Source organism: Natator depressus, chromosome 20, assembly GCF_965152275.1.
Source record: "Natator depressus isolate rNatDep1 chromosome 20, rNatDep2.hap1, whole genome shotgun sequence".
Classification (NCBI taxonomy): domain Eukaryota; kingdom Metazoa; phylum Chordata; order Testudines; family Cheloniidae; genus Natator; species Natator depressus.
The window spans coordinates 26,388,107-26,410,915 of NC_134253.1; the positions used below are offsets into that span (position 1 = coordinate 26,388,107).

General features: G+C 55.2%; 1 protein-coding gene and 1 long non-coding RNA gene across 2 annotated transcripts; one reads left to right on the plus strand and one right to left on the minus strand.

Moving 5' to 3' along the window:
• Nucleotides 1-3,609: 3,609 nt before the first annotated feature.
• LOC141975230 (uncharacterized) lies at nucleotides 3,610-9,973 on the minus strand. The gene is made up of 3 exons (XR_012635889.1): nucleotides 9,774-9,973; nucleotides 7,172-7,290; nucleotides 3,610-6,514 (listed from the first exon to the last, which is right to left on the minus strand). It is a non-coding gene; the product is annotated as an uncharacterized LOC141975230 (long non-coding RNA).
• A 543-nt stretch (nucleotides 9,974-10,516) lies between these two features.
• CDC37 (cell division cycle 37, HSP90 cochaperone) lies at nucleotides 10,517-19,839 on the plus strand. Its single transcript, XM_074935524.1, has 8 exons — nucleotides 10,517-10,707; nucleotides 14,176-14,457; nucleotides 14,616-14,721; nucleotides 16,204-16,319; nucleotides 16,938-17,060; nucleotides 18,172-18,354; nucleotides 18,915-18,986; nucleotides 19,314-19,839. Exons 1-8 carry the CDS (start codon nucleotides 10,606-10,608, stop codon nucleotides 19,467-19,469), a joined length of 1,140 nt encoding a protein of 379 aa, XP_074791625.1. The 5' UTR covers nucleotides 10,517-10,605; the 3' UTR covers nucleotides 19,470-19,839.
• The last annotated feature ends 2,970 nt before the right edge of the window (nucleotides 19,840-22,809 follow it).

Sequence of the window (22,809 nt, forward strand, 5' to 3'; positions counted from 1 at the left end):
TGCGGTGGGGACAAGTCTGCAAGGCAGGGATAAAAGGGGCCCCCGACTCTCCCATCCCACCAGCTGCAGGGGGGAAGGGGCCATGGCTCCTCCAGCTCGCCTTCGCCTCAGGGCAAGGTGGGGGCCAAGCCCCACGCTGCCCTTGCAGGGGTGCAAGCACAGGGCAATGGTGAATTAAGGGGCGCATTCGCCCCCCCGCGCGCCCTCACTAGCCCCAGGAGTAGGGATGGTCCCGAGCTCTCCTACAGCGCTTTCCCTCAGGGGAGCTCAGCATCACTGCCCTCGCTTTACTGCTGGGGAAAAAGAGGCAGGGGAGTGGGGAAGTGACTTGCCCAAGGTTGCTCGATTGGCCAGTGGCCAAGGCAGGACGAGGAGACAGGTCTGCCGAGTTGCAGGTCGGTGTCCTGCCCACAGGGATGTACTGCTGCTCTCTGCAGCTTTTCCCTGCCTTAGCTAGCCTCACGGAGGCACAGACAGGTCAGACACACAGGTAAGTCTCTGTGACAGCTGCCAACTCAATGAGGAAGACCCCTGCCCCATCTTCCCCAAAGGAAGGGGATATTAGATGTCCAGAGTCCCCTGGTGCTAAGCCCGTTAGTCTAACCGCCCAGAACAAAACAATTCCTCTAAACACTTAGTGGCCCCTGCCTCAGTTTCCCCATCTGAAAACAGAGAACTATCAAACTTCCTCAACTTTGTCTATTTCATTTGTTCCTAAGATCTTCTGTCTCTTGTGGGTGGAAAACACCTGGCTCAAGGACCACCCTGCTACCCTAGCACAAAGAAAGATTAAGGGGGGATATGATAGATCAGTGGTTCTCAACCAGGGTCCGAGGCCCCCTGGGGGGCCATGAGCAGGCTTCAGGGGGTCCCCAAGCATTAGACTCACTGGGGCCCAGGGCCAAAAGCTGAAATCCCACCGCGTGGGGCTGAAGCCTGGGGCCCTGAGTCCCGCCACCTGGGGCTGAAGTCAAAGTCTGAGCAACTTAGCTGCCTGGGGGTCCCAGGACAATCGCCCGGCTTGCTACCCCCTAATGCCAGTCCTGGCTTTGGTATACAGAAAATTAGTTGTGGCACAGGTGGGCTGTGGATTTTTTTTTATAGCGGGGGGGGGGCTCAGAAAGAAAAAGTTGAGAACCCCTGTGATAGAGGTCTCCAAAATCATGACTGGCGTGGAGAATGTGAAGTCTTATTGACCCTTTCCCATAGTACAAAATCCAGCGGCCACCCAATTAAATAGGCCACGGGTTCAATACAAACGAGAGGAAATACTTTTTCACACAATGCACAATTAACCTGGGGGGAGGGACAGCTCGGTGGTTTGGCCTGTTAAACCCAGGGTTGTGAGTTCAATGCTTGAGGGGGCCATTTAGGGATCTGGGGCAAAAATTGGGGATTGGCCCTGCTTTGAGCAGGGGGTTGGACTAGATACCTCCTGAGGTCCCTTCCAACCCTGCTAGTCTATGTAATGGCCAAAACTATAATGGGGTTAAAAAAAGAACTAGATAAGCTCCTGGAGGGCACGTCCACCAATGGCTATTAGCCAAGCTGGCCAGGGATGTAGCCCCATCACCCTTAGGGTGATCCTAAACCTCTGACTGACAGACACCAAGAAGAGGGGTGGGGCTCTCCGAAATTGCCCTGTTCTGTATATTCCCTGTGAAGCTCTGGTACTGACCACGGTCAAGACAAGATACCAGGCCAGAGAGGCTGTTGGGCTGACCCCTTATGGCAGCCATGACACGGGTAATTTTCCCCATAGAAAATGGGAAACCGCCAGGAAATGCAGAGTGGCCGTGGCGCCTGGCTCGTATTCATTGCCTGTCACTGCCACTCAAAAGAAGCATCTCCGACTTTCCTAAACGCCCTGACAGCATTTTTCACCCCAACTCAAAAGTTCCTGATTTTTTTCCCAAAGAAAACCAGCCCCAAAAATCCGGATAATTTTCAGTTTACAAAAGTTAAAATGATTTTTCCCTGTTGTTTGTTTTTCACCTGCCCCCTGTTTTCCTGCTGGAAAAGGTGGCCAGGGTGTAATAACTGGAAAAAGGAAAACAAACAACCCCCATCTTTTCTTCACTTCTCAAAACAGAAGTAGCTCAGGTCTGAGCAGCTCTCTCATCAAAAATGGGAAAAGTTACAAATAAAAATGGTTGGTTTGGGGGGAAACAAACCATTTTCAAACCAAAAAGTGTCACCGGGCTCTGCTATCCATCGCTTACTCCAAACACAGCTCATCTCATACAGGCTGGGGCGGTGCAAGCTTCGGGCACGCTTACACAGCTGCAGGTCGGCCCCCTCGGTCTGTACCCTTTAAGCTCAGGGACTGGAATCCATGGCTCCACAGCAGGGAATTCATTGCAGCGTGAGGCTTAATGAGCCACAAGGCAATTAGATTAGGCAAATTGGCCGAGGGGAGAGAGTGGTTCCCGCCTGCCCTGCAAATCCCGTGCTGGAGGCGTTGGTGAGCTGTCTCTGGGATTTTCCTGGCAGACCCCAGAGGGAAGGACGTTTCTGCAATTCAACTGCTATCCCAGCCTCCAGCTCAGACTCACTGCTTGGTGGATAACGCTGCCTCAATAGCAGCAGCCCTCTCCCCCTACCAGTGGTGCCCCCGTGAGGCAGTTAGAGTAGTCCCAGGGCTGCTCTAACTCTTGCTCTGATTCCCATGCTCTCCCCGCCCCGCCCCCCCGAAGCAGTGTATTTCAGGAATGCCCCATATCCATCCCTGTACTGGGGGCTGGAAGCAGGGCCCTTCCTGCATCTCCTTGCTGACCAGGAGGCTCCAATTAACCGAGGGCCATTTCTGGCCCCTTTTTAAGGACTCCGCTCTCTATCCGGCTCCAGGCTCAGCCAAAGGGCATTCCCCATCCGGCAATCCTCAGCCCTAGGCGGGCGACTCACAGGGAAGGTGCTGTGCGTTTGGGGTCTCCTCACTCGCACAATGCTCTGTGACTCTGTTTCCCTCTTGGAACGGAATCTATTCCAAGCCCCACAGGCAGAACCATAGGTAAGTTCAGCATGGGGAGGAGCAAGCTCATAAGCAGGGAGGGAGGGCGAAGCAAAGCAGGAGTTGCTAAGCGGCCAAGGAAACCTCAAATGAGTCCAGGGAGATGAAAAAGCTCGCAGAGTTCACGCCACTCAGAGCTGGGGTAAGTGGTGAGCGAGGCGCTGCAGCTTTGGTGACTGAGCCAGAGGCCCGCCCCGCCACCAACCCCAGCTCCAGCTCACTGGGGGGCTTGAATGACTTCACGGCACTAGGAAGACTGGGCTGATGACTTGGGACCCAGGAAAGCTGGGTCCAATTTCTGGCTCTGCCACTGACTCCCCTGAGCGACTCTGAGCAAGTCACTTAGTCTCTCTGTGCCCCAGACCGCACCCGCACAGGTGCTGCTGTCCTACACAGCTGCAGCCAGGGCTGTTTGTGCCAGGCCCTGACCCAGAGGGAAGCATGCAATTGATCAGGAAACAAGACAATCCAGGCTGCTTTTACTGGGAGAGTACTTCTGACAAACAGCTTAAGGCTTAACCTGGATCAATAATACAATTAAGCGGTTACTCTGCAGCATTATGGAGGCCTTGGGGAAAATGACCACGTCTCTAGCCCCTGCCTCTTCATGCTAGCTGTCACGTGAACAATTTACAGCGACAACAGATGCTTAATAGTACATCAGTTACTGTAACCCCCTAGAGGCCGCAACGGAGATGACAGCCCCACTGCACCAGGCACTGCAGACCCCTACGGGCCCCTCGCTGCGCTGGGTGCTGCACAGACCCCAACCTAGAACAGTGCCCCCACTGCGCCTGTCACTGCACGACCCCCAACTGACACCCACCTTGGGCTGGGCACTGGACAGACCCTGACCAAGACCCACACTGTGCAGGGCGCTGCACAGACCCCTACCAGGTCCCCACTGCACAGACCCCTACCAAGACTGGCTCCCGCACTGTGCCGGGCGCTGCACAGACAAAGCAAGAGACAGCGTTACCCTAAAGAGCTTTTGTGACAGACACCATCTAGGTGAGCACTGGGGATAGGACCAGAGACCTACACACGTCTCTGTAGCTTGTGCTGAAGAGCCAGACTCCCTAGCTGGAGGCTGTTGCAGACTCATGTCACCCGGAGCCGTGAGTTACGGCTAAACAGAAGCACCGAGAGCAGGAGGGACTTGCCCCAGCTCATCCAGCCCGGCAGTGACAGAGGAAGGACTAAAACCACCTTCTGCCTCCTGGTTCAGCGCCCTACCCACGAACCCTTCTGCATCCACTGCACCCCACCAGGGCACTGCGCTCGTTCCCCTCATTTCCCCTTCCTTATAAGCATCGGCTGCATGCGGAGAGAATTCCACGGGAGGCTCGGCCTTCTGTTGCGCTAACCAAGCTCCTCAGCAGCTTGCGGCGCTGCCTGCTCCCCGGCCACCTCCTTATTCCCCACAAGGCCTAGGCCTAGGCCTAGACGTGCTCGACTTGCGTGAAGTCCGCGACCTGCAGATCTTTGCGGGGCTCGAAACGACACCCCTCCTGTTGGCTGTTACCATCAGCGGGTGTGCCTCGCTCGCCCGGCTGACATTTACAGAGCCTTAGGTGAACCGGCGAGAACGCAGCACTCTGCAAATAGCAAGGTGACGGGAGGGCCAGGGTGGGTCACTCGGAGGCGAGGAGCCCTGTGACCGAGGCATCGCTCAGCGAGCTCAGTGAAGGTTTTCGCAGACCAAGAATAGCTCATGGCACTAATGGGAGGGGGAATGCAAAATAGCCCGACTTATCAGATCTCTTGTTAACAGTGAAACAGAATCTGCCCCTTGCTCTGGGGGTGTGCAGGGGCAAATGGGACGTAAACTCAACACAATGGACTGGAGAGAATCCCACCACCCAAGAACATCGTGGGGCTGCTGTGGGCAGATCGGGGGCAGGCCTGGATAACCTGGTGCTTCACGGATTCTGCTCTGTGCCACTGATGGGCACCTGTTTGCTCTGTCTTATGCCAGGAGCCATTTTTGCCCCACAGCGGCCCAGAATCCAGAGTAAAGGGGTTGTAAAGCCAGCCTTGCCCTCCCCAGCTCAGCATGGACTTGAACCCCTAAGTGTGGGGCAGCAGGCTTCGGGATAGTGCAGGTGTCCTCTGAGCACGGAGCTTCTGCATTGCAACCTATCCGTTCTGACCCCTGCAGATCCACCTGGGGCCTGACTCTCAGCTGCTCTGCGCTTACACCAGGGCAGCATGGTGGGAAACACTTCTAGATCAGAACAGGTCCATCCTGCTCTGGTGTAAATGATAGCACATGATGCAGGGCATAACTCGGACTCGGAGCCCTGGACTGTCCCAGCCACGCACCTGCCATCTGAGTAGCAGTACAGACGTGTCGCAGAGCAGAGCAGAGCAGGAGGAATTTGTTTTGCCATCCCACTTGTTTACATCCAGAACTGAGTCAGTTCAGTTAAACTGGTGGGAAACAGCCAAGTAGACACTCTTAATCCAGTTTACAAGTGGCTCTTTGTGGTGTAGTTGGAGTTAATGGGGGACTGAAGCTAAGCCGCTCTTATGCAGAAATAAGAGTGACCTCACAGCACATTTGCAGCAGTTTAGCTAAATCCAGTTGAAATTAAACTGGTGAACGTTCCCAAGGTCTTAAACCACAAGAAAAAGGGGGCCCACACAAGGGCTTCCAGCACTTTAACTAAACCGGGTTAATACCCAGCACTTTTCGTCTGTGGCTATCAAGGGATAAATATCATTATCCCCACTTGACAGCTAGGGAAACTGAGGCACAGACAGGGAACGTGACTTGCTCCGAGGTCATCCAGCAACAAAACAACCAACCTGGCAATAGTCGGCTACTGGTATGCAGAGACCACTCCCCGCCATGCTGACCAGCATTCACTCATTGCACTCCCCCGTCTGTACCGATCTGTCATCTCTTGTCTTATACGTAGACTGGAAGCTCTCTGGGGCAGGGACTGTCTTTTTGTTCTGTCTGTACAGCGCCTAGCACAATGGATCCTGATTCTATCATAATGCTACTAGTGTAAGAGCCAGGAATAGAACCCAGGTCTCCCAAGTCTCAGCGCTCTACCCTCTAGGTCACACTGCCTCTAATCTTAGCAATAACTAGCCCCGTGCAAGGGCGTGCAGGGTTCTAGGAAGCTTGCTAGAGAGCAAACCCAGGCTCAGACCCCAAGCTGCTATCTCCCAGAGCATAGCTGTTTGTTCGAACTCCTGATCCTGAGGGTTTAGCCTGATCATTTCTAACTAGAAAAAAGAGTGGCGAAGGCTCCTTGTCATCTCTGTCATAGTGGGGATTACTCACCTCCTCAGCCCTGGCGTGCATGTGTCTCATCTCCTCAGAAATGACAGACTATTTGCAGATAACCAGAGCACAAAACTTTCCCCCCCTCCTCCCAGGGATAGTTTCTAAAGGCGTCTCAGCAGCAAGATGAAGTTTCTGTTTTTTTGTCATCCCAGAGCTGTGGTCTGGTCTCCTCTGAGCCGCTTTCTCTCTGGTCACATTGCTCCCTGCAAGAGGGAAAGAATTGAAAGCCCGGTGAGAGACTGTGCTCAGGAACCAACTGCAGTCGTCGCTTTAAAGATTGGCGGCTGTCAGTTTAGCGGCAAGACTTGTGGGAAACGGGGGCACAGCCCTGCATGTATGACATCACATCTTGTTGCCATGGAGACAGTGATGAGGTCACGCACCTGGGCGCCAATCTGGTAAAGACTTACGCATCTGTTTGACTTGGGACAGATAGGATTGCTGCTGTGTGTCAAACCTGGCTCCTTACACTCTGGCTCCTTCAGGCCAGTTCGGCTACATAAAGGGGCCTTAAAGTGGGGGGAAATGCACCCCCTTAAGAATCCTCCCCCATGCAGGGGCCTCACCAGCTAGTACAGAGGCTCTGCAAGTACACCCTGCCTGCTCCCCGAGTAAGGGAAGGTCAGAGGTGAAGGCGGAGGGTCACTGCACTATGGCTCATCTCCGTTTCCGCTGGTTGCTGGGAGGCAGAGTGCTAGAGCAGCCCTTCGGCCACTCTAACTTACACGGGGACCATGGAGGCCCAGGAATACAAGGCGCACACAGGGATGCTTAAAGCCATCTTCTCCACCCCATCCATGCCTGCCCCAGGTACAGAGTACCTCAGAATCAGACCCACTGAGCTCAAAGGGGCTACTCACCTGCTTCTAACGTAACATGCATAATCATTGTGGGGTCAGGGCCTCAGAGGGCGACGCTGCCACTCCAGGGCAATAAGATGAATTGGAAGAGTGGAGAAGAGGCTCTCTGGGATCAGCCCCTGATGGGAAAGGAGAGAGGTGTCATCACAGGCTCAGTGCTGGGATTTTGAAGCAGAGGGTGTAAGTGATTTAAGGGTAAAGTAAAAAACCCAAAACAAAGCAAAAAGTCAGCAGGATAACACCACCCTGAGCTTCTCTAGCAGCTTCCAGCGGAGATGCTCAGAGCACTAGTTACCCCTCTGAGGGGTGGGGGTCCATAACAATAATACCTCGCTTTTACATAGCTCCAAAAGTGCATTACCAAGCAGATCACTGTCATTATACCCATTTTACTGATGGGGAAACTGAGGCACAGAGGGAAGAAGTGATTTGTCCAAGGTTACCCAGCAGGCCATTACCAGAGCCAGGAATAGAAGCCAGGGCTATTCTGGCCCAGTCCAGCACCCTGTCTGCTAGGCCACACAAGGATCATTTTACCCTCCACTTAAAGGCAGCCACCTCTGGAGCAGCATACAGCATCTGTTTATTGGCCACACAGTTTGGGGGCCGGAAGATGTTTGACTTCCCACACTCTCAAAACCCCAAAGCACCAGTAAATTCCATCCTCCATAAACCCTCCTTCCTAACTGCAATTAGACCAGCTGAGCCCAGCCACAATCCATCCCCCACAATCCCTGCAACAAGTGCTGACACCTGGGAGGCAGATTCTTGGCTCAGGAAGTCATCTCCCTGTCAAGCATGGAGCACAGTCTCGACACCCAGCCGAAGGCTAGAATATCAAGCAGTGGCTCCTTCCAAGCAGAGCTGATGAGGTTGTGACAGTTCTTCCCAGAGTTGCTTAGTCAAGGCTGTCTGCGTTCAATGCTGTGTTTGATTGGCATTGTTGTTACCAGGGGTGTTAAGAGAGCGGATAAGGAAAGGAGACAGGCAGCATGAGGCTGAGACTCTGGGGCCAGAGCCTGCACTGAAAATGAGAGGTATTTTTGCTTGCGCAAGGACAGCAGTGTTTGGATCCCAGATGCTCAGGAGGAAAATATTCTCCTCTGGTTCTAGTCCAGGGTCATCAGTCAGGACGTGCTGCCAAGTGGCCGAGGCAGCATGCCAGGGTCTCCATTTCCCTGCACTTTGTGCGGTCATTCGCACTTGTGCAAAGTGGGTATAAAAATCCTGCACCATGGTGGAAATAGCCCCATGACATGTAAGGGAGACTGGGAACTGAGCCCTCACTGCAGAGCTGGGTAGCTCTCTTCACTTCAGTGACATGACAAGCTGTACAACGTGTCAGGAAAAGCCAGCTCCCTTGGGTCGTTGCCAGAGGTGGGATAAACCCACCAGGAGAGGGCTTCATGCTGTATTTGGGGTTTGCTCCCCCATGTCCATTGGTCATTGCTGTCCATTCCTGACTTGGAGGGAGGCTGCTACCTAGCGCAATGCTGCTTGAGGTCAGACACAGCTTTTCCTCATTGCTTTCCAATGGGATGCCCCTTACGGGATTGCAGGGGTGCAAACTGGGAAGCCTCCTCTGCCTCTTGAGAGTAAAGGAGTCAATTCTCACCCTTCCCAGCTCCGGAGACTGCAGAGTGCCAGGGACACTGAGGAATACCCCGTGGGCCATGTCTCAACCCTGCACCCTAGGGTTAGGAAGGGATCTGATGGCCATTCTGCCAAGAATATTTGCTTCCGTGGCAGGGAGACCCCCAGTGGCTGCAGGGTTAAGTGCAGTTCTCTGTTCATATTGCAGCACGCTGTCGTTCTCAACCAGGGGGGACCTTCTGAGGGGCCGCGAGCAGGTTTCAAGGGGTCCGCCAAGCAGGGCCAGCACTAGACTTGCTGGGGCCGAGAGCAGAAAGCCAAAGCCCCATGGCATGGGGCTGAAGCCCAGGGCTCTGAGCCGCACCACTCATGGCGGAAGCAGAATTCTGAGCAACTTAGCTTCGCAGGGCTCCTGTGGCGTGCAGCCCTGGGCCATTGCCCTGTTTGTTACCCCCCTAATGCAGGCCCTGGCTTTTATATGCAGAAAAACAGTTCTTGGGGCACAAGTGAGCTGTGGAGTTTTTATAGCACAGGGAGGGGCTCAGAAAGAAAAAGTTTTGAGAACCCCTGCTGTAGGGTAGCAGAGTGGACTGATCCTGCTCCTGGCAAGAGTCCATTCCAAATCTGGCTCCAGTTCCCAAGGGGGGATGACAAACCTTATATCTCTGCGAATCGGGTGCAGCTGCCAGCTGCCACGCCGGTGCCCAGATCCTCAGCCGACAGAAATGGGTGCATCCTCCCTTAAAACAACGAGGCTTTGCCTATATACACCACTTAGCCCCACGTGGCAGGTTAAGCCTCAAAGGGAAACTTGGCTCAAAGGCACGCTGGGTCAGAACAGCGCACACCCAGCAGTTCTGAGGGAGCTTCGGTACAAACACGGGAGCTGTCCCTGTGGGAGCGAAGTTCACAGCTTTGCTGTCCTCAGGGAACCCATTGCCAGACTGGGCTGACCTCAGAGGTCTAACGGGCGACTTGGGCTTTGCAAGAACAAGGGTCCAGACCTCACCTGCTGAGGTGAGAGAATCGTGCTGCCGATTCTCAGCATGTTCCTCGAGGGTCTCACGATATTTGGGATTTTCCTCAAAGCTCCAGCTCCCGGCGTTCTCAGACTACAGGAGACTTTCTCCGAAGGCGAAGGTCCAGCCCTCGGGTGCGGGGAGAAGCTGGCACACGCGACCCCGCCAGGGGCAAAGAAACCCAGCGGGCCGATGCAACCACCCCCCTTTTCAGAGACGTCCCAGTTGGGCATGCTGCCCGCTCCCGGGCCTGGCTCTGCCTTGGCGCGCGCAGGCCCGGCGGGGCGGGGGGCAGGGGGCCGCGCTGTGGGGGGCAGGCCCTGGCACGGCGGGCGCCCCGCTCTCCGTGGGGGTCCTGGGGCTGCCACAGCACCCCCAGCAAAGTGCCATCATCCCCTGGGGGGCCCTCCCCCACTCTGTCTGTGGCTTTGGGAGGTGGCTCCCCCCTCCCTGCACCGTGCACACAGCTGGGCGGGAGCCTTCCGCCCCCTGACCCCTCAGGCCCTATTTGCGGCGCGTAGCCCTTTAAGGTCTACGCCATGTGGGGCGCGGGAGGGGGGGACGCATGCGCACTGAGCGGCCGCGGAATCCGCACCTGCGGAGAGCAGCCAGTAGCGCAGTAGCACCTGCGGAGAGCAGCCAGCCTCTTCTGCGCATGCGTATTCGGCTCGGGAGTGGGCGCGCCCAGCTTCGGCCCGCGCACGCGCAGTGGCGCGGGCGAAGCCCTTCCCCCCCCGGAAGTGAGTCAGGGCGAGGGCGGAAGCGCCGCGGCGGCTGCGGAGGCTTCCAGAAGGGCCTGGCCGGCGCGGCCCGGGCGGCACCATGGTGGATTACAGCGTCTGGGACCACATCGAGGTGTCCGACGACGAGGACGAGACTCACCCCAACATCGACACGGCCAGCCTCTTCCGCTGGCGCCACCAGGTGCGGCCCGGGCCCGGCCCTGCAGAGACCCGGCCCGGGCGGGGTTCCCGCCCCCCCCCGCCCGGCCCCGGCCCCGGCCCCGGCCCCCGCCCCCCCGATATCCCCCCCCCAGTGCCACTGTGCTCCCGGCCCGCCCCAGCCCCCGGCCAGCCCCTCCCCAAATCCCCTGTCCCAGCCCCTCCCCCCCGGCTAGCCCCTGCCCCTCTTCCCCCCCGGCCAGCCCCTCCCCAAAGCCCCAGCCCCTGCCCCAGCTCCCCTCCCCGATATCCCCCCCCCCAGTGCCACTGTGCTCCCGGCCCGCCCCAGCCCCCCTCCCCGATATCCCCCCCCCCAGTGCCACTGTGCTCCCGGCCCGCCCCAGCCCCCCGCCCCGATATCTCCCCCCCCCCAGTGCCACTGTGCTCCCGGCCCGCCCCAGCCCCCGGCCAGCCCTTCTCCCCCCCCCCCCGGCCAGCCCCTCCCCAAATCCCCTGTCCCAGCCCCTCCCCCCCGGCTAGCCCCTGCCCCTCTTCCCCCCCCCCCCGCCAGCCCCTCCCCAAAGCCCAAGCCCCTGCCCCAGCCCCCCTCCCCGATATCCCCCCCCCCCAGTGCCACTGTGCTCCCGGCCCGCCCCAGCCCCCGGCCAGCCCTTCCCCCCCCCCCCCCCCGGCCAGCCCCTCCCCAAATCCCCTGTCCCAGCCCCTCCCCCCCGGCTAGCCCCTGCCCCTCTTCCCCCCCCCCCCCCGCCAGCCCCTCCCCAAAGCCCAAGCCCCTGCCCCAGCGCGCCCGGCGCCGAGACCCCCCGCCCACCCCAGAGCCACTGTGCTCCCAACCCGGGGCCCCTGCCCCAGCTGGGACTTGGCCCCAAGGAAGTGCCCCCCCCCCCTCCGGGCTTAGCCCATTGCAGAGACCGGCCTCTGCCGTGGCACTGTTGAGAGAGGAGAGCACTGACCTATTCCCACTCCCCCCCCCCTGCCAGCCCCTCCCCGATAGCCCCCCCCCCCGCCAGCCCCCCTGCCCCAGCCCCAAGGAAAAGCTTGCTAGCTCTGGAACAGGTTTCCCAAGAGAGTTTGTGGATTCCACATCATTGGAGGGTTTTAAGAACAGATGGACAAACACCAGTTAGGGATGGTCTAGGGTTACTTGGTCTTGCCTCAGCGCAGGGGGCTGGACTTGGTGACCTCTTAAGGTCCCTTCCAGCCTGATCTTTCTATGATTTTGTTTTATCAGGAGATCTGTGATCCTCCAGTGGAGGGCTGATTTATATTCCCTTAGTACAGAAAGAGAAACGGAGGCACAGATCAGGGAATGGAATCGCCTGCAATGGTGCAGCAAAGCAGGAGTAGTGTCTGGACTACAACTCAGGAGTCCTGACTGCGAGTCCAAGAGGAAACCCTGGGGCTTACTGTCTCCATATGCTCTCTTGTGAAACCCCAGGAAGCTGTCTGGGCAGAAATCCATTCCCCAGGCTCCCAGTAACTTTCTCCACCACAGCCAGTCTGCACTTGGGAGCCAACAGAAAGGAAAACCAATGTCATGGCCTTAACTGACTCTGATACCAGTAACACCAGTGTGCAGGTGCTGTAGTGGATACTAGCCAACAGACTAAAGCCTCAGACAGGCAGGTGTGGTAAGACACTCTACTAAGTCCCCATGTATTTGTAACTGGTTCCAGTTTAACAGATGAGGCATTGAGTCAGCCTTACCTGTCTTCTTTAGGGAATAAATGAGCTCTGGGTGCAGTGTGTGTGAATGCAAAGGCTTAGTTTCTAATGCATCACCTGTCAGTCACCTTTTATTGGGGCTGGGAAACCACCCTGTTGGCTTAGGGAGTTCTGATCTTGTTTGAGTGGCAAACACTGGGGAAAGTCCAGTTTTATTCTGGATAAGATGGGGGCTTTTCACCTGTGCTGCATATGTAGTATAGATACCAAGATCGACCGGTCTCTCAAAGGTCCTAGAATGTTGGCAGTGCACTTTGCCTGTTCTCCTTCCCTGGGGAATTCCAGGGATTTGAGAAGGGAATGCGATGCTGAGGTCCAATAATGATTCTGCCACTCACTCGTGCTGAGCAACTCATTTCATTTCCCCTGCCTCAGTTTCCCTATCTGTAAAATGGGGATAATACCTTTTAGAGGGAGCTGCGATGGGGGAAGCTGAAGTTTTGGTGGCTAATTGAGGAGTGTTTTGGTAATCTAAAGCACTACGTAAGTACTAAGTACTGGGAGACAATGGAGAAATAAACTGTGATCTTTTTCAAACCCTCCTTCCCTGAGTGTTGTGCATCCGTACTTTGAGAGCGCATGTGCAGTGTGAGTAACTGTATCTCAGCTAGGGTGTTCTTCCTCCAGACTAGCATGTTATGCCCAGGAAGGATCTCTGCTCCATGTGGAGAAATAAATGTTTTTCTCCACATGGAGAAGAAAATGGGAATTCAGCTTTTGTTTTCCAGGCTCAGAGGGGGAAGAAATTGTTCTCCAACAGCCACAGCAAGAGCCATGTCCAATCAACAGCAAACAAAATCCTAAGGCTCTTAGAACCCTCTTGAAAACATAACACAGCAAACGTGTTCAGTAGTTAACTGTTGGGTCTCTGGAAGGAAGGCAGCATTAGGATGCCTATAGCTAGGACACACAGACTGAAACAGAACAGGGGGCAAATTTGAGTTGAATGTCAAGGGAATCTCCAACACTATCAGCCTAAGGGAGGTGGTAGAAACTCCATTGCTTGAGGCAGTTGCACCTAGATTAGACTAAAGATTGTACAGTAGTGAACAGCCCTGCCCTGGCCTGTGAGGGTGGATGACGTGGGGATCAATAGGTCTCTTCCACCTCTTAATTTTCAGCTAGTACAAATTGATACTGCAGAGGAGAGGAACGTTCATTCTCCTGCTTCTGGGTTAACACTGATTTCCTGCATCGCGTGCTCTGTCGAGCATAATTGGAGTCTCTGCAGATGTGCCAAGCTCTCGGGAAACTCTAACTACTAAGTGGCACTGAGCTCTTATTTAGCAGCACAGGGTAGCTGTGTGTGTGAGAATGTCAGTGCAGCACAGAAGAGACAGCTAAAAAGTCTGATTAAACCATAAGGCTCCTACAGGCTAGTTGCAATGAGTGAGAGGTTGAAGGTTCAGTTCTCTACAGAGGCAAGAAATTAGCCACACACTCGGTGATACTGGGATTAAGCGAAAAGTCGATGAGTTGGGAAGCGTGATAGTGCAGGTAGGCTAACCCTTCTCTGGCATAGAAAATACTGTCTTGTTGGTGTAATGTAATTCAGCATGTCAATTACTGTTCTGTTAGATCCTATCGGGGTTCAAATCAGCCCAACGATCATCTCCTGTGTGTGGTACATGAGGCGAGGAGAGGGTTCCCAATGTTACTCAGACTGTCTGTACTCTCCTCTTTGCCAGCGAATCAGTTTGCTCTTCTATTCCAAGAGCAAGTGATGAAGAGTACTTTAAAAAAAGCTGTAAATTGATATCTGCAGGCCCGAGTGGAGAGGATGGAGCAGTTCCAGAAGGAGAAAGAAGAGCTGGATAAAGGGTGCAGGGAATGCAAACGGAAACTAGCCGAGTGCCAGAAGAAAATGAAGGAGCTGGAGGTGGCAGACGCGGTGAGCGGGAAAGGGGAGCTGCAGAGACTTCAGGCCGAAGCGCAGCAGCTGAGAAAAGAAGAGAAAAGCTGGGAAAAGAAGATCGAGGAGCTGAGGAAGAAGGAGAAGAACATGCCTTGGAACGTGGACACCCTGAGCAAAGACGGCTTCAGCAAGGTTGGTCTGAAGGGTGCCTGGTGAGGGGAAGGAGCTGCGTGGGTTTCTGGCTGGGGAAGCTGCCTTGCAAACATGGCATCAGAGTAGGTGTGCTGGAACCACAGCTGGCGATGCAGCAGCACCATGAACCAGCCTCCTTTCTCTCTGTCTCTCTGCAGAGTGTTTTCAACGTCAAACCTGAAGAGGACGACGAATCGGAGGAACAAAAAGAGAAGAAACACAAGACGTTCGTGGAGAAGTACGAGAAGCAGATCAAACACTTTGGTAAGTTAGCCAGCTGCAAGTGTAGTGCTCCCTGGCAGTCTAGGCGATGAAAGCTTCAGAAGTCCCTCTTGACTTAGAAAAGGGCTCTGGGTTAACGAGGCTGTGAGAGACTCTTCCAGCAGGGTGAGGGAAGTGACCACAACATAGTTGGATTCCCTGCTACCTGGGTCATGTCCGCAATACCGGTCTTCTCCCGTGCTGTAGACTTAGAAAGGAAAGAACATGCAGTTGGAGAGACCCATGTTCAGTGTGGGGTAGCGGAGTGTTCTCAGCTGGGGGTCCCTGCCTCCGTTCAGAACCATGTGTAAAAGGCACCAATAAGCCAGAAGTCTCCTAACAGAGCCCACTCCTGGGGCTTGTTTTTATCCTTAACTTCACTTACAAAGCCCTGCTGCAGGACTGTACGAACCAACATCCAGCTGTAGCATGTAGGCTTTCTCCTGAATGGCTCTTCTCTTGAGTCCCACCCCCGACTTCGCTGGACCTTCTCTGCCTCCTCCTAACTCTTCACTACTTCAATCATTCTGAATTGGAGCTTTTCTCAGGTGCGCTTCACCAGAACTCTGGAGCTGCTCACTTACTAGTGCATCTATCCACCCCACAGTCCTGGGGTAGGGAAGGGTTATCCCCATTTTACAGAGGTGGATCTCAAGTACAAAGGGATGAAGTGACTTAGCCAGGGTCACATGGAGAGTCTGGCGGAGCCAAGAAATTACCCCAGATTTCTTGAGTCCCAATCTAGTGCCTTCCCACAGGCCTGTCTTTTCTTATGAGACCCTCTTGGTCTGATTGGTCAGGCGAGTCAGCAGGTTAGCTCTATGTTGCCACATCATTGGATCCTGCACTGGATTCTGCCTTCATAATCCTGCTGCTTGGATACCAAAGTCATAGGCCTCTAATAAATACGCTTGGTAAATTCAGCTGGGTGTTCTTCGGTTAAATTTCCACAACGCTTCTGTCCCACCAACCCCATCTAAAGACAGCACACCCTGCCTTCATTTGGGCTGTTCCTGTGAAATGCAGCCAGGAGGAGAAGTTAATCCACTGTCCCGTGTTTGATCTGTCCTAGGTACTTAGGTGGCCCCTTGACCTTGTAGATGGTGAGGTGCTCAGGTACCAAAAGAGCCTCTCATGAGGGAGCCTAGTGCTACTGGCTCAGCTGCACAGATAGAGAGCTGAGGCACAAAGGCCCAGATCCTCCGGGCTGTTTACCTAAATACCTAATACTAAGTGACTTGACCAAGGTCACACACACAACCTGGAGCAGAAGAGGGAATTGAACCCAGGTCTCCCAATCACAGGCGAGTGCCCTGACCACACCACCATCTTTCCCCTCCAGCAGGCGGAATCCTGCCTCCTAAAGTACCGCTGATCCTCTCTAGCCCTGTCCAGGCTCCGCAACGGCTTTGTGGGTGGGCTCTTCTCTCTGACCATGTGGCAAAGTGACTGTCTGCTGTTAACTGGGGCTCTCCTGCTTTGAAGGGATGCTGCGGCGCTGGGACGACAGCCAGAAGTATCTATCTGATAACCCGCATCTGGTATGTGAGGAGACCGCCAATTACCTGGTCATCTGGTGCATTGATCTGGAAGTGGAAGAGGTGAGGCTGCTGTGTTTCCCCAGGAGTTGTGACTGCAGCTGATAGCAGCGAGGAATAAATCCCAGGTGCCCTGCTGAGTTCTGACCCATTCACATTTGTGGTGGGCCAAATTCTTTCCCATTAGAATCCCTTCCCTAGTGGACACCTCATGGCATAGGGAGCCTGTGCTGGGGGAATGAGACCCGGAAAGTGTGTACCCGAGTGGCTCCATGCCACTCTCGTGCATTAGTTTCCTCTGTCAGTACTGTTGATCCACTAGCTGCTCATTCTCTTCCTGAGTCAGCCTTGGTGGTCTTGTGACCAGCTGCCCCCCGGGGAGCCAGTGTCTCCTTCAAAGACGGCCTCCTCCGTTTGCTTTAAAGATGGCGCTGACATATGGGAAATCCTGGCAGCTGAGTCTGGAAGGGAATGGGCCAAGGGCTCAGACTGCAGCGGACTCGCTTGTCATGGCTGTCTGCCAGCCAGTGTCTTCTTCCACTGCCTCCCTGAGTAACGAGGGGCAAGGCTGCGGTGGCTGGCGTCTCGGGGTCTGTCAGAATTTGAGCATGCCCTCAGCTGGCAGTGCACCGCACAGCACAGTCCTTAGAGCCACAGGTGCCTTTCTCTTCCGCCTCCTAGAAACACGCCCTGATGGAGCAGGTCGCCCATCAGACCATCGTGATGCAGTTCATCCTAGAGCTGGCCAAGAGCCTGAAGGTGGACCCCAGAGCTTGTTTTAGACAGTTCTTCACCAAAATCAAGGTGAGTTCCAAGTCCCCTTCAGCTGTGCTGTTTTCTCCCCATTTCCTCCTCTCACAGGTGGCCTGAAGTCAGGAGGAATGCGGTGGACAGTGTGGAACTCCCTGCTGTGCTGTGTTGGTTAGGTCAGGAATTTAGCAAGATTCCAAGAGGGAGTGGAGACACGGATTCCCAGAATATCCCGAATTTGAACAGTTACTGCTAAGGATGCAAACCTGCTTCAGGGTTTGAGACAGCCTCTATTAGAAGTTAAGAAGAGATCTTCATGAGGCAAATTACCCCATGTCTACATCCTGTGTGGTTTCTCGCACTGTCCTCTGCAGCTTCTGATTCTGGCCACTGTCAGAGACAAGCTACTGCGCTATGTGGACCTTAGATCTGAGCCAGTCTGGCAATTCCGATACCACGTGGTGACATCCTTCTTCGTTCTCAGTCTGCCCTCTCTGGAGAGAGGGGGCCCAAGGCCCACTCAGGAGTGAGGTTTAAATACAGTCTGACTTTTGCCCAGCTTCCCATGGCCAGCTCTCTGGCTCAGTAGTGTGAGGTGTGGCTGGGGTCACCACTGTGGCTAATAGCTAAAGCTGAAGATCCTTCTCCTTTGTTACTGGGCCATCTGAAAGACACTTGGGGAGCTGCCTCCTGAGAGCTCTGTGCCCAGAGGGCCCCAAGCTCGGAGAACATATTGGACTGTAAGTTTTATCCCTCCTACTTGCTGGACTTTTTCCTGCCACCTGTTGCTTGTGCCCTGCCATCGCCTGCCTGTGAATTTGTGGCGCTGTGCTTGCTCCCACGGCAATGGGTTGTGGGGACGCCGCAGGAGGAGAGAGTCAGTCTGTCACAAATGCTTCTGAGCCGTCCGTCCTCCTGCAGCAGGTGGCTTTTAATGAAGGAAGCACGTGGGCTAATAGGCAGCACTTCCCCTCCCCCCAGCCCTGCAATTAGCCTGATTGAATGGGGGCGTGGCTACACTGGCACATTCTAGCCTGAGCATGGGGGTGTGTAATCTGGGTTCGGCCACGGCTCTCGTGCCTGGCTGGATCCTGTGCCATCACGGCTCCTTCGTTAACATTCTGGCCTCTGACTCTGCTACCCTGCTTCTCCCTGCTCGTTTCAGACGGCCGATCAGCAGTACATGGAGGGGTTCACCGACGAGCTGGAGGCCTTCAAGGAGCGGGTGAGAGGCCGCGCCAAGGTGCGCATCGAGAAAGCCATGAAAGAGTATGAAGAGGAGGAGCGGCAGAAACGACTGGGCCCAGGCGGGCTGGATCCCGTGGAGGTGTACGAATCCCTCCCGGCTGTGAGTAGCCTGATCGCTGAGCAGCAGGTGCCTTGCGCTCTAAGCAAGAGCAGCTGGTGTCGATCTCGCATCCTGGCTCCCACTTAAAAGGGTTTCCTTCCCACTCCCTATCCAGTCTAGAGTACTTATCTGGCCCCATTCTCTGAGCAGCTCAGATGCTCTGATGCGTTTATTCCCCCCACCCCCCAGGTCAGAAAGCCCTATCCCCATTTTACAGGTGGGGCACTGAGGCATAGGGAGACTGTGACTTACCCAAGTCTGACAGAGCAGGGAAGTGAACCCAGGTCTTCCAAGCCCCCAGGCTAGTGTCCTGGCCACTGCACCACCCTCCAAGGGAAGTGGGCAAGGTGGCATTCCTCCATGCCCCGGGGCATGGGTGGGTCACTGCGGAGTGCCTCCGGGTGCCTGAGCCAAGTGCACAGTCTCCGCTGCCTTCCTAGGCCTTGTCTCCTGGCTGAGCGGGAGCACAAGACGTGAGCTCCTGGGCGCTGTCTATTGCACGGGGCTGTGGAAGGGGCCATGTCCCGACCAGCTCACCGTGCTGCCCTCTCCTCCCCCAGGAGCTGCAAAAGTGTTTCGATTCGAAAGACGTTCAGATGCTGCAGGATGCGATCAGCAAAATGGAGCCGGTGGTGAGTATGCCTTGGGTGGGGAGGACACGGGGCCTAGGTGAAAGCCGAGAGTGCCCAGCTCTTGAGGCACGGGAGGAGAGCCAGCAGCTTTCTGTTGCTGTGAATTGGGGTCCGTTCCCAGGCACATTATTGCATCTTCCTGCGTAGCTATTGGCTTCTTCCCAAGTCACTGATCTCCAGCCAACCAAGTGGCAATGGGCCCTTGGCTGAAGGCTGCAATGCAGTGTCTGGCAGGGGATGGAGGTGGGCTTTGGGAGCTCTGGGAGGAAGCAGACCCGTGGGGCGAGTGCTGGGCTAAAATCCCTTCGCCCATGCTCTGCGTTCCAGGAAGCCAAGTACCACATGCAGCGTTGCATCGATTCTGGGCTCTGGGTGCCAAATGCCAAGACGGCGGAGGGAGCGGAGAAGGGAGGTGAGGAGGCGGAGGCTGTCTACGAGGAGGTCACGAAGGAGAGCAGCGAGGAGGAGAAAGGAAACCCATGAACTACTGCTGGAAATGCGTAAAGCAGACTGTCCCCTCACCTCTCCCCCACTGCCACCACCCTACCCCCTCTCGCCTTCCTCTCTCACCCAATTATCCCTCAGGATGACACATGCTTTACACACGTAGACACTTTGTGAATGTGTGAGCTGCTTGCTGGCTCTTTGTATCCAACCCCAAGCCCTGGGCTGCCTTGGGGGAGCAGCCGGAAGCCCCTGTATTCGCACTGGGGCCGTCCCAGTCAGTTACTCTAGGGACTTGGCATGGCCGTTTAGGTTCTAGGCCTCCCTCTGGTCAGAGTTACAAATGTGCCGTTGTATCTTTTCTGTTGGTAGCCAGTACGGCTATTACACGAATAAAGAGATTGAAGGAGCTGAGCGTGGCACACACTTGCTGGGGGCAGAGTCGTGGGAGCTGCTGTGCTTTTGTTGTGGCTTCTGAAAAGAGAGAAATTGACCTAAAAAGTTGTCCCAGGTGCTGGGAGTTACGTTGCAGGCCAGCCTGAAGGCATTGGCCTTCCATAGTCTGCAGGAGCCCTTGGTGGCCAAAACAAACTGTATGGGCTGCCGTGGCACTTGGCAGGGCCTGCAGGCCAACACACCAGCCAACCTGCACCTTGGGTAGCTCCTGTGCCACCTGGACCATCTCCCGGTGTGCGCTCCGGGGCCTGGTGGAGCGGGCTGTGCTGTGAATGTGCCCGAGGCTTTGGCCCAGCTCTGCTGACCAGCACTGTGCGTGAGCAGTCTCTCACTTTCCTTACCAGCTGCCTGTCTCTGTCCAGCCCTGTCCCGTGCTGAGGGTGACGGTTTCACCCGTAGGGCCGCGGAGTGCACAGGGCATGGAGCCTACGCCAAGTGACACCCTACATTGATGGGGACGCACAGCTGAGCCCATGCGTCTGTCTGCTCCCTGGGTAGCCATGAGAGCAGGGCTTGGCCACGCTGTGCCCAGTGGCTCTGTTATTTCTGGTGCTGCTGTGAACTTCTCCAGTGCCAAGCTTTGTTTCTTCTGCAGGTGGCTCAGTGCCCCAGCACTCAGAAGGGCAGTGGGTAACCGGCCTGCTTTGCCGCATTCAAAGGGGGAGCAGCCCTAGGGAGTGCCATGATAGAATGGCACAAGGCAAAATTCACCTGAATTTTTAACAGGCAAATCCCGTGCCCAGGTGTGGCAAAGCAGGGAGTTGGCAGTAGAATATCAATGGGCTTAGGAGTGCCAGTTTGACTCTGGTCCAGCTGAGATCACGCTGTGCTGACTCCACACCAAAACTTCCTTATGCAATTCCTTGGCCTTGGGCCAGGCCTTCCCAGTGGGTGGGAAGGGCTTGGGTGTTAGGCCCAGGTTCTGCTGGTTCCCCCGATACTAACTGCCCAAGGAGGTGGGCTGCAGATGGGGGGACCCTGGGTCTTCTAGCTGGAATGCTTCATTTCCTGCATTTTCAGAAGCTGTCAGGGAGGGAGACAACTCTACTGACTGAATAAAGGCATTTATTATCCGATTCCCTAGCTTTGGCTGGGACTCCATGTACTACGGAATGCAGTTGCTGTTGTGTACCCAGAGCTAGTGCAGTGCGGGTGGGGGGAGGAAGGTTGAGGGGGAAATATATGTATAAAGGATCTGGGGGTGCGCACACACATTTCTGAGCGAAATGCTGGACAAGTGACCAGCTTGGTAAGTGGTGTGTCCCCTGGCTTGGGTCTGGTAGGTAGGTACTAGCAATAGCTGTGGGGACAGATCCCTGGGCAAGTGTTTTTCCCTTCTCTGCTTCCATTTCCCCATCTGTAAAATGGAGATACAATGTTCTCTGCCCTGCCTTAACTTCCCGGCATGAAGGCCCTGTGGGAAGCGTGACCGGCCCCAGTGTGAGAGTGGAAACCATGCAGTGCTACGGATCAGCACCCTGCGAGCCACGTGGCAAGGGCTGTGCCCAGAGACCGAAAACCTGCTTTTAAAAAGTTCTCAGGCCCTTCTTGGAGCCAGAGTGGGGGTCTGCTTGGTGATAGCATGATCCTTGGCATGAAGAGTGACACACCAGCACGGTCTGGGAGACACGATCCAAATCTGCCTTCACACATCACTCCTGGGGGGGTTCTGGCTGGAGGATCCAGCAGTGGTGAGTGAGCGGAACGGTGGCCCAGCCAGCATGACGCAGACCAAGAGCTTGCCTTTGTGCCTGCCAGGTCAGATAGGGCATTGACAGGCACGTGCAGTGGTGGCCCTAGATGGACGCAGACTAAGCAATTGCTGGGGGCCCCAATTTAGTAGTACCCCCGAAATACCATTCATCTTATTTAATTTGGGCTTTTTAACATGTATTTAGTAGATGTTGGTGTGGGGTTTTTTTGTTTGTGGAAATAATAGAATGGGAATTTAGAGGGGGTGGGTGAGGTGTAGGGGGGGGACCCTAAAAACATTGCTGCTTAGGCCCCCAGTGGGCTAGCACAGCCTCTGGGTGTGCACTTGTGAGTGTGTGTGTGGCAATAAGGACAATGAAACTGCGTCTCTCTCGGAAGTGAATTTAGTTCTGGTGCAAAGTGCCCAGGTTGATAGTTCTGCTTGTGCCCAGTACAGGTATAACCTGGGCATCAACATGCCGCTGATAAGCGGGGGCATTGGCATAGGAGAGTGAAGCTCTCCGTTAGGAATTGGACTGAATCTCTAGCCACCAAAGGGTTGTAAAGCGAGGGACTGACTGGTGGAGTAGCAGGGACAGCCTCAGTCCAGGCAGGGAGGGGTGTGGATGGAGTGCCTGTGTGACATTCAGGCATGTAGCATTGGGCTGGGGGCTGTGTGTCATTCAGTGTCCATCACCTTTTGTCTCTGAGTATCTCTGATGAAATGTAGAGTCACAATAGGCAAGTCCAGAGTCTGGCTGTGAGTTCTAGGAAGCTCTTCATGGAGCAGGCTTGTTTGGATGGAAGCTGGGGAGAAGGATGTGAACATCTGTCTGATGATGCCAGAAAAGCTTGATCATAAGGAAGAGGAAGGTTTTGCTGTGTTTCCAAGCAGGCGGTCAGATTCTGGATTCATCTAGTCCCTCTGGAACCTGGTTCCATGGCTGGACCCGCTCAACTGAGTACTGTCCCCTCCACTCTCCCACTCCTTGTTCTGTACATTGTTATTTGCATCATCCCGGCGGAGGGCAGCTGTCCGGGCAGCTCTCAGCTGGGGCTGTGGTCTCTAGTGTAGCTGGAACTGGAGCCACTCTCTTCCTTAGTTTTCCCCTCTACGACAGCTGCCTACTCTTCAAGGCCTCTTGTGATTTTTCCATCAGGGTTTGAGGGGAGCCGGAGCCAAGACCTTGGTTCTGTGTCATCTCTGTGTTGAGAGATGATGATTCTCTAC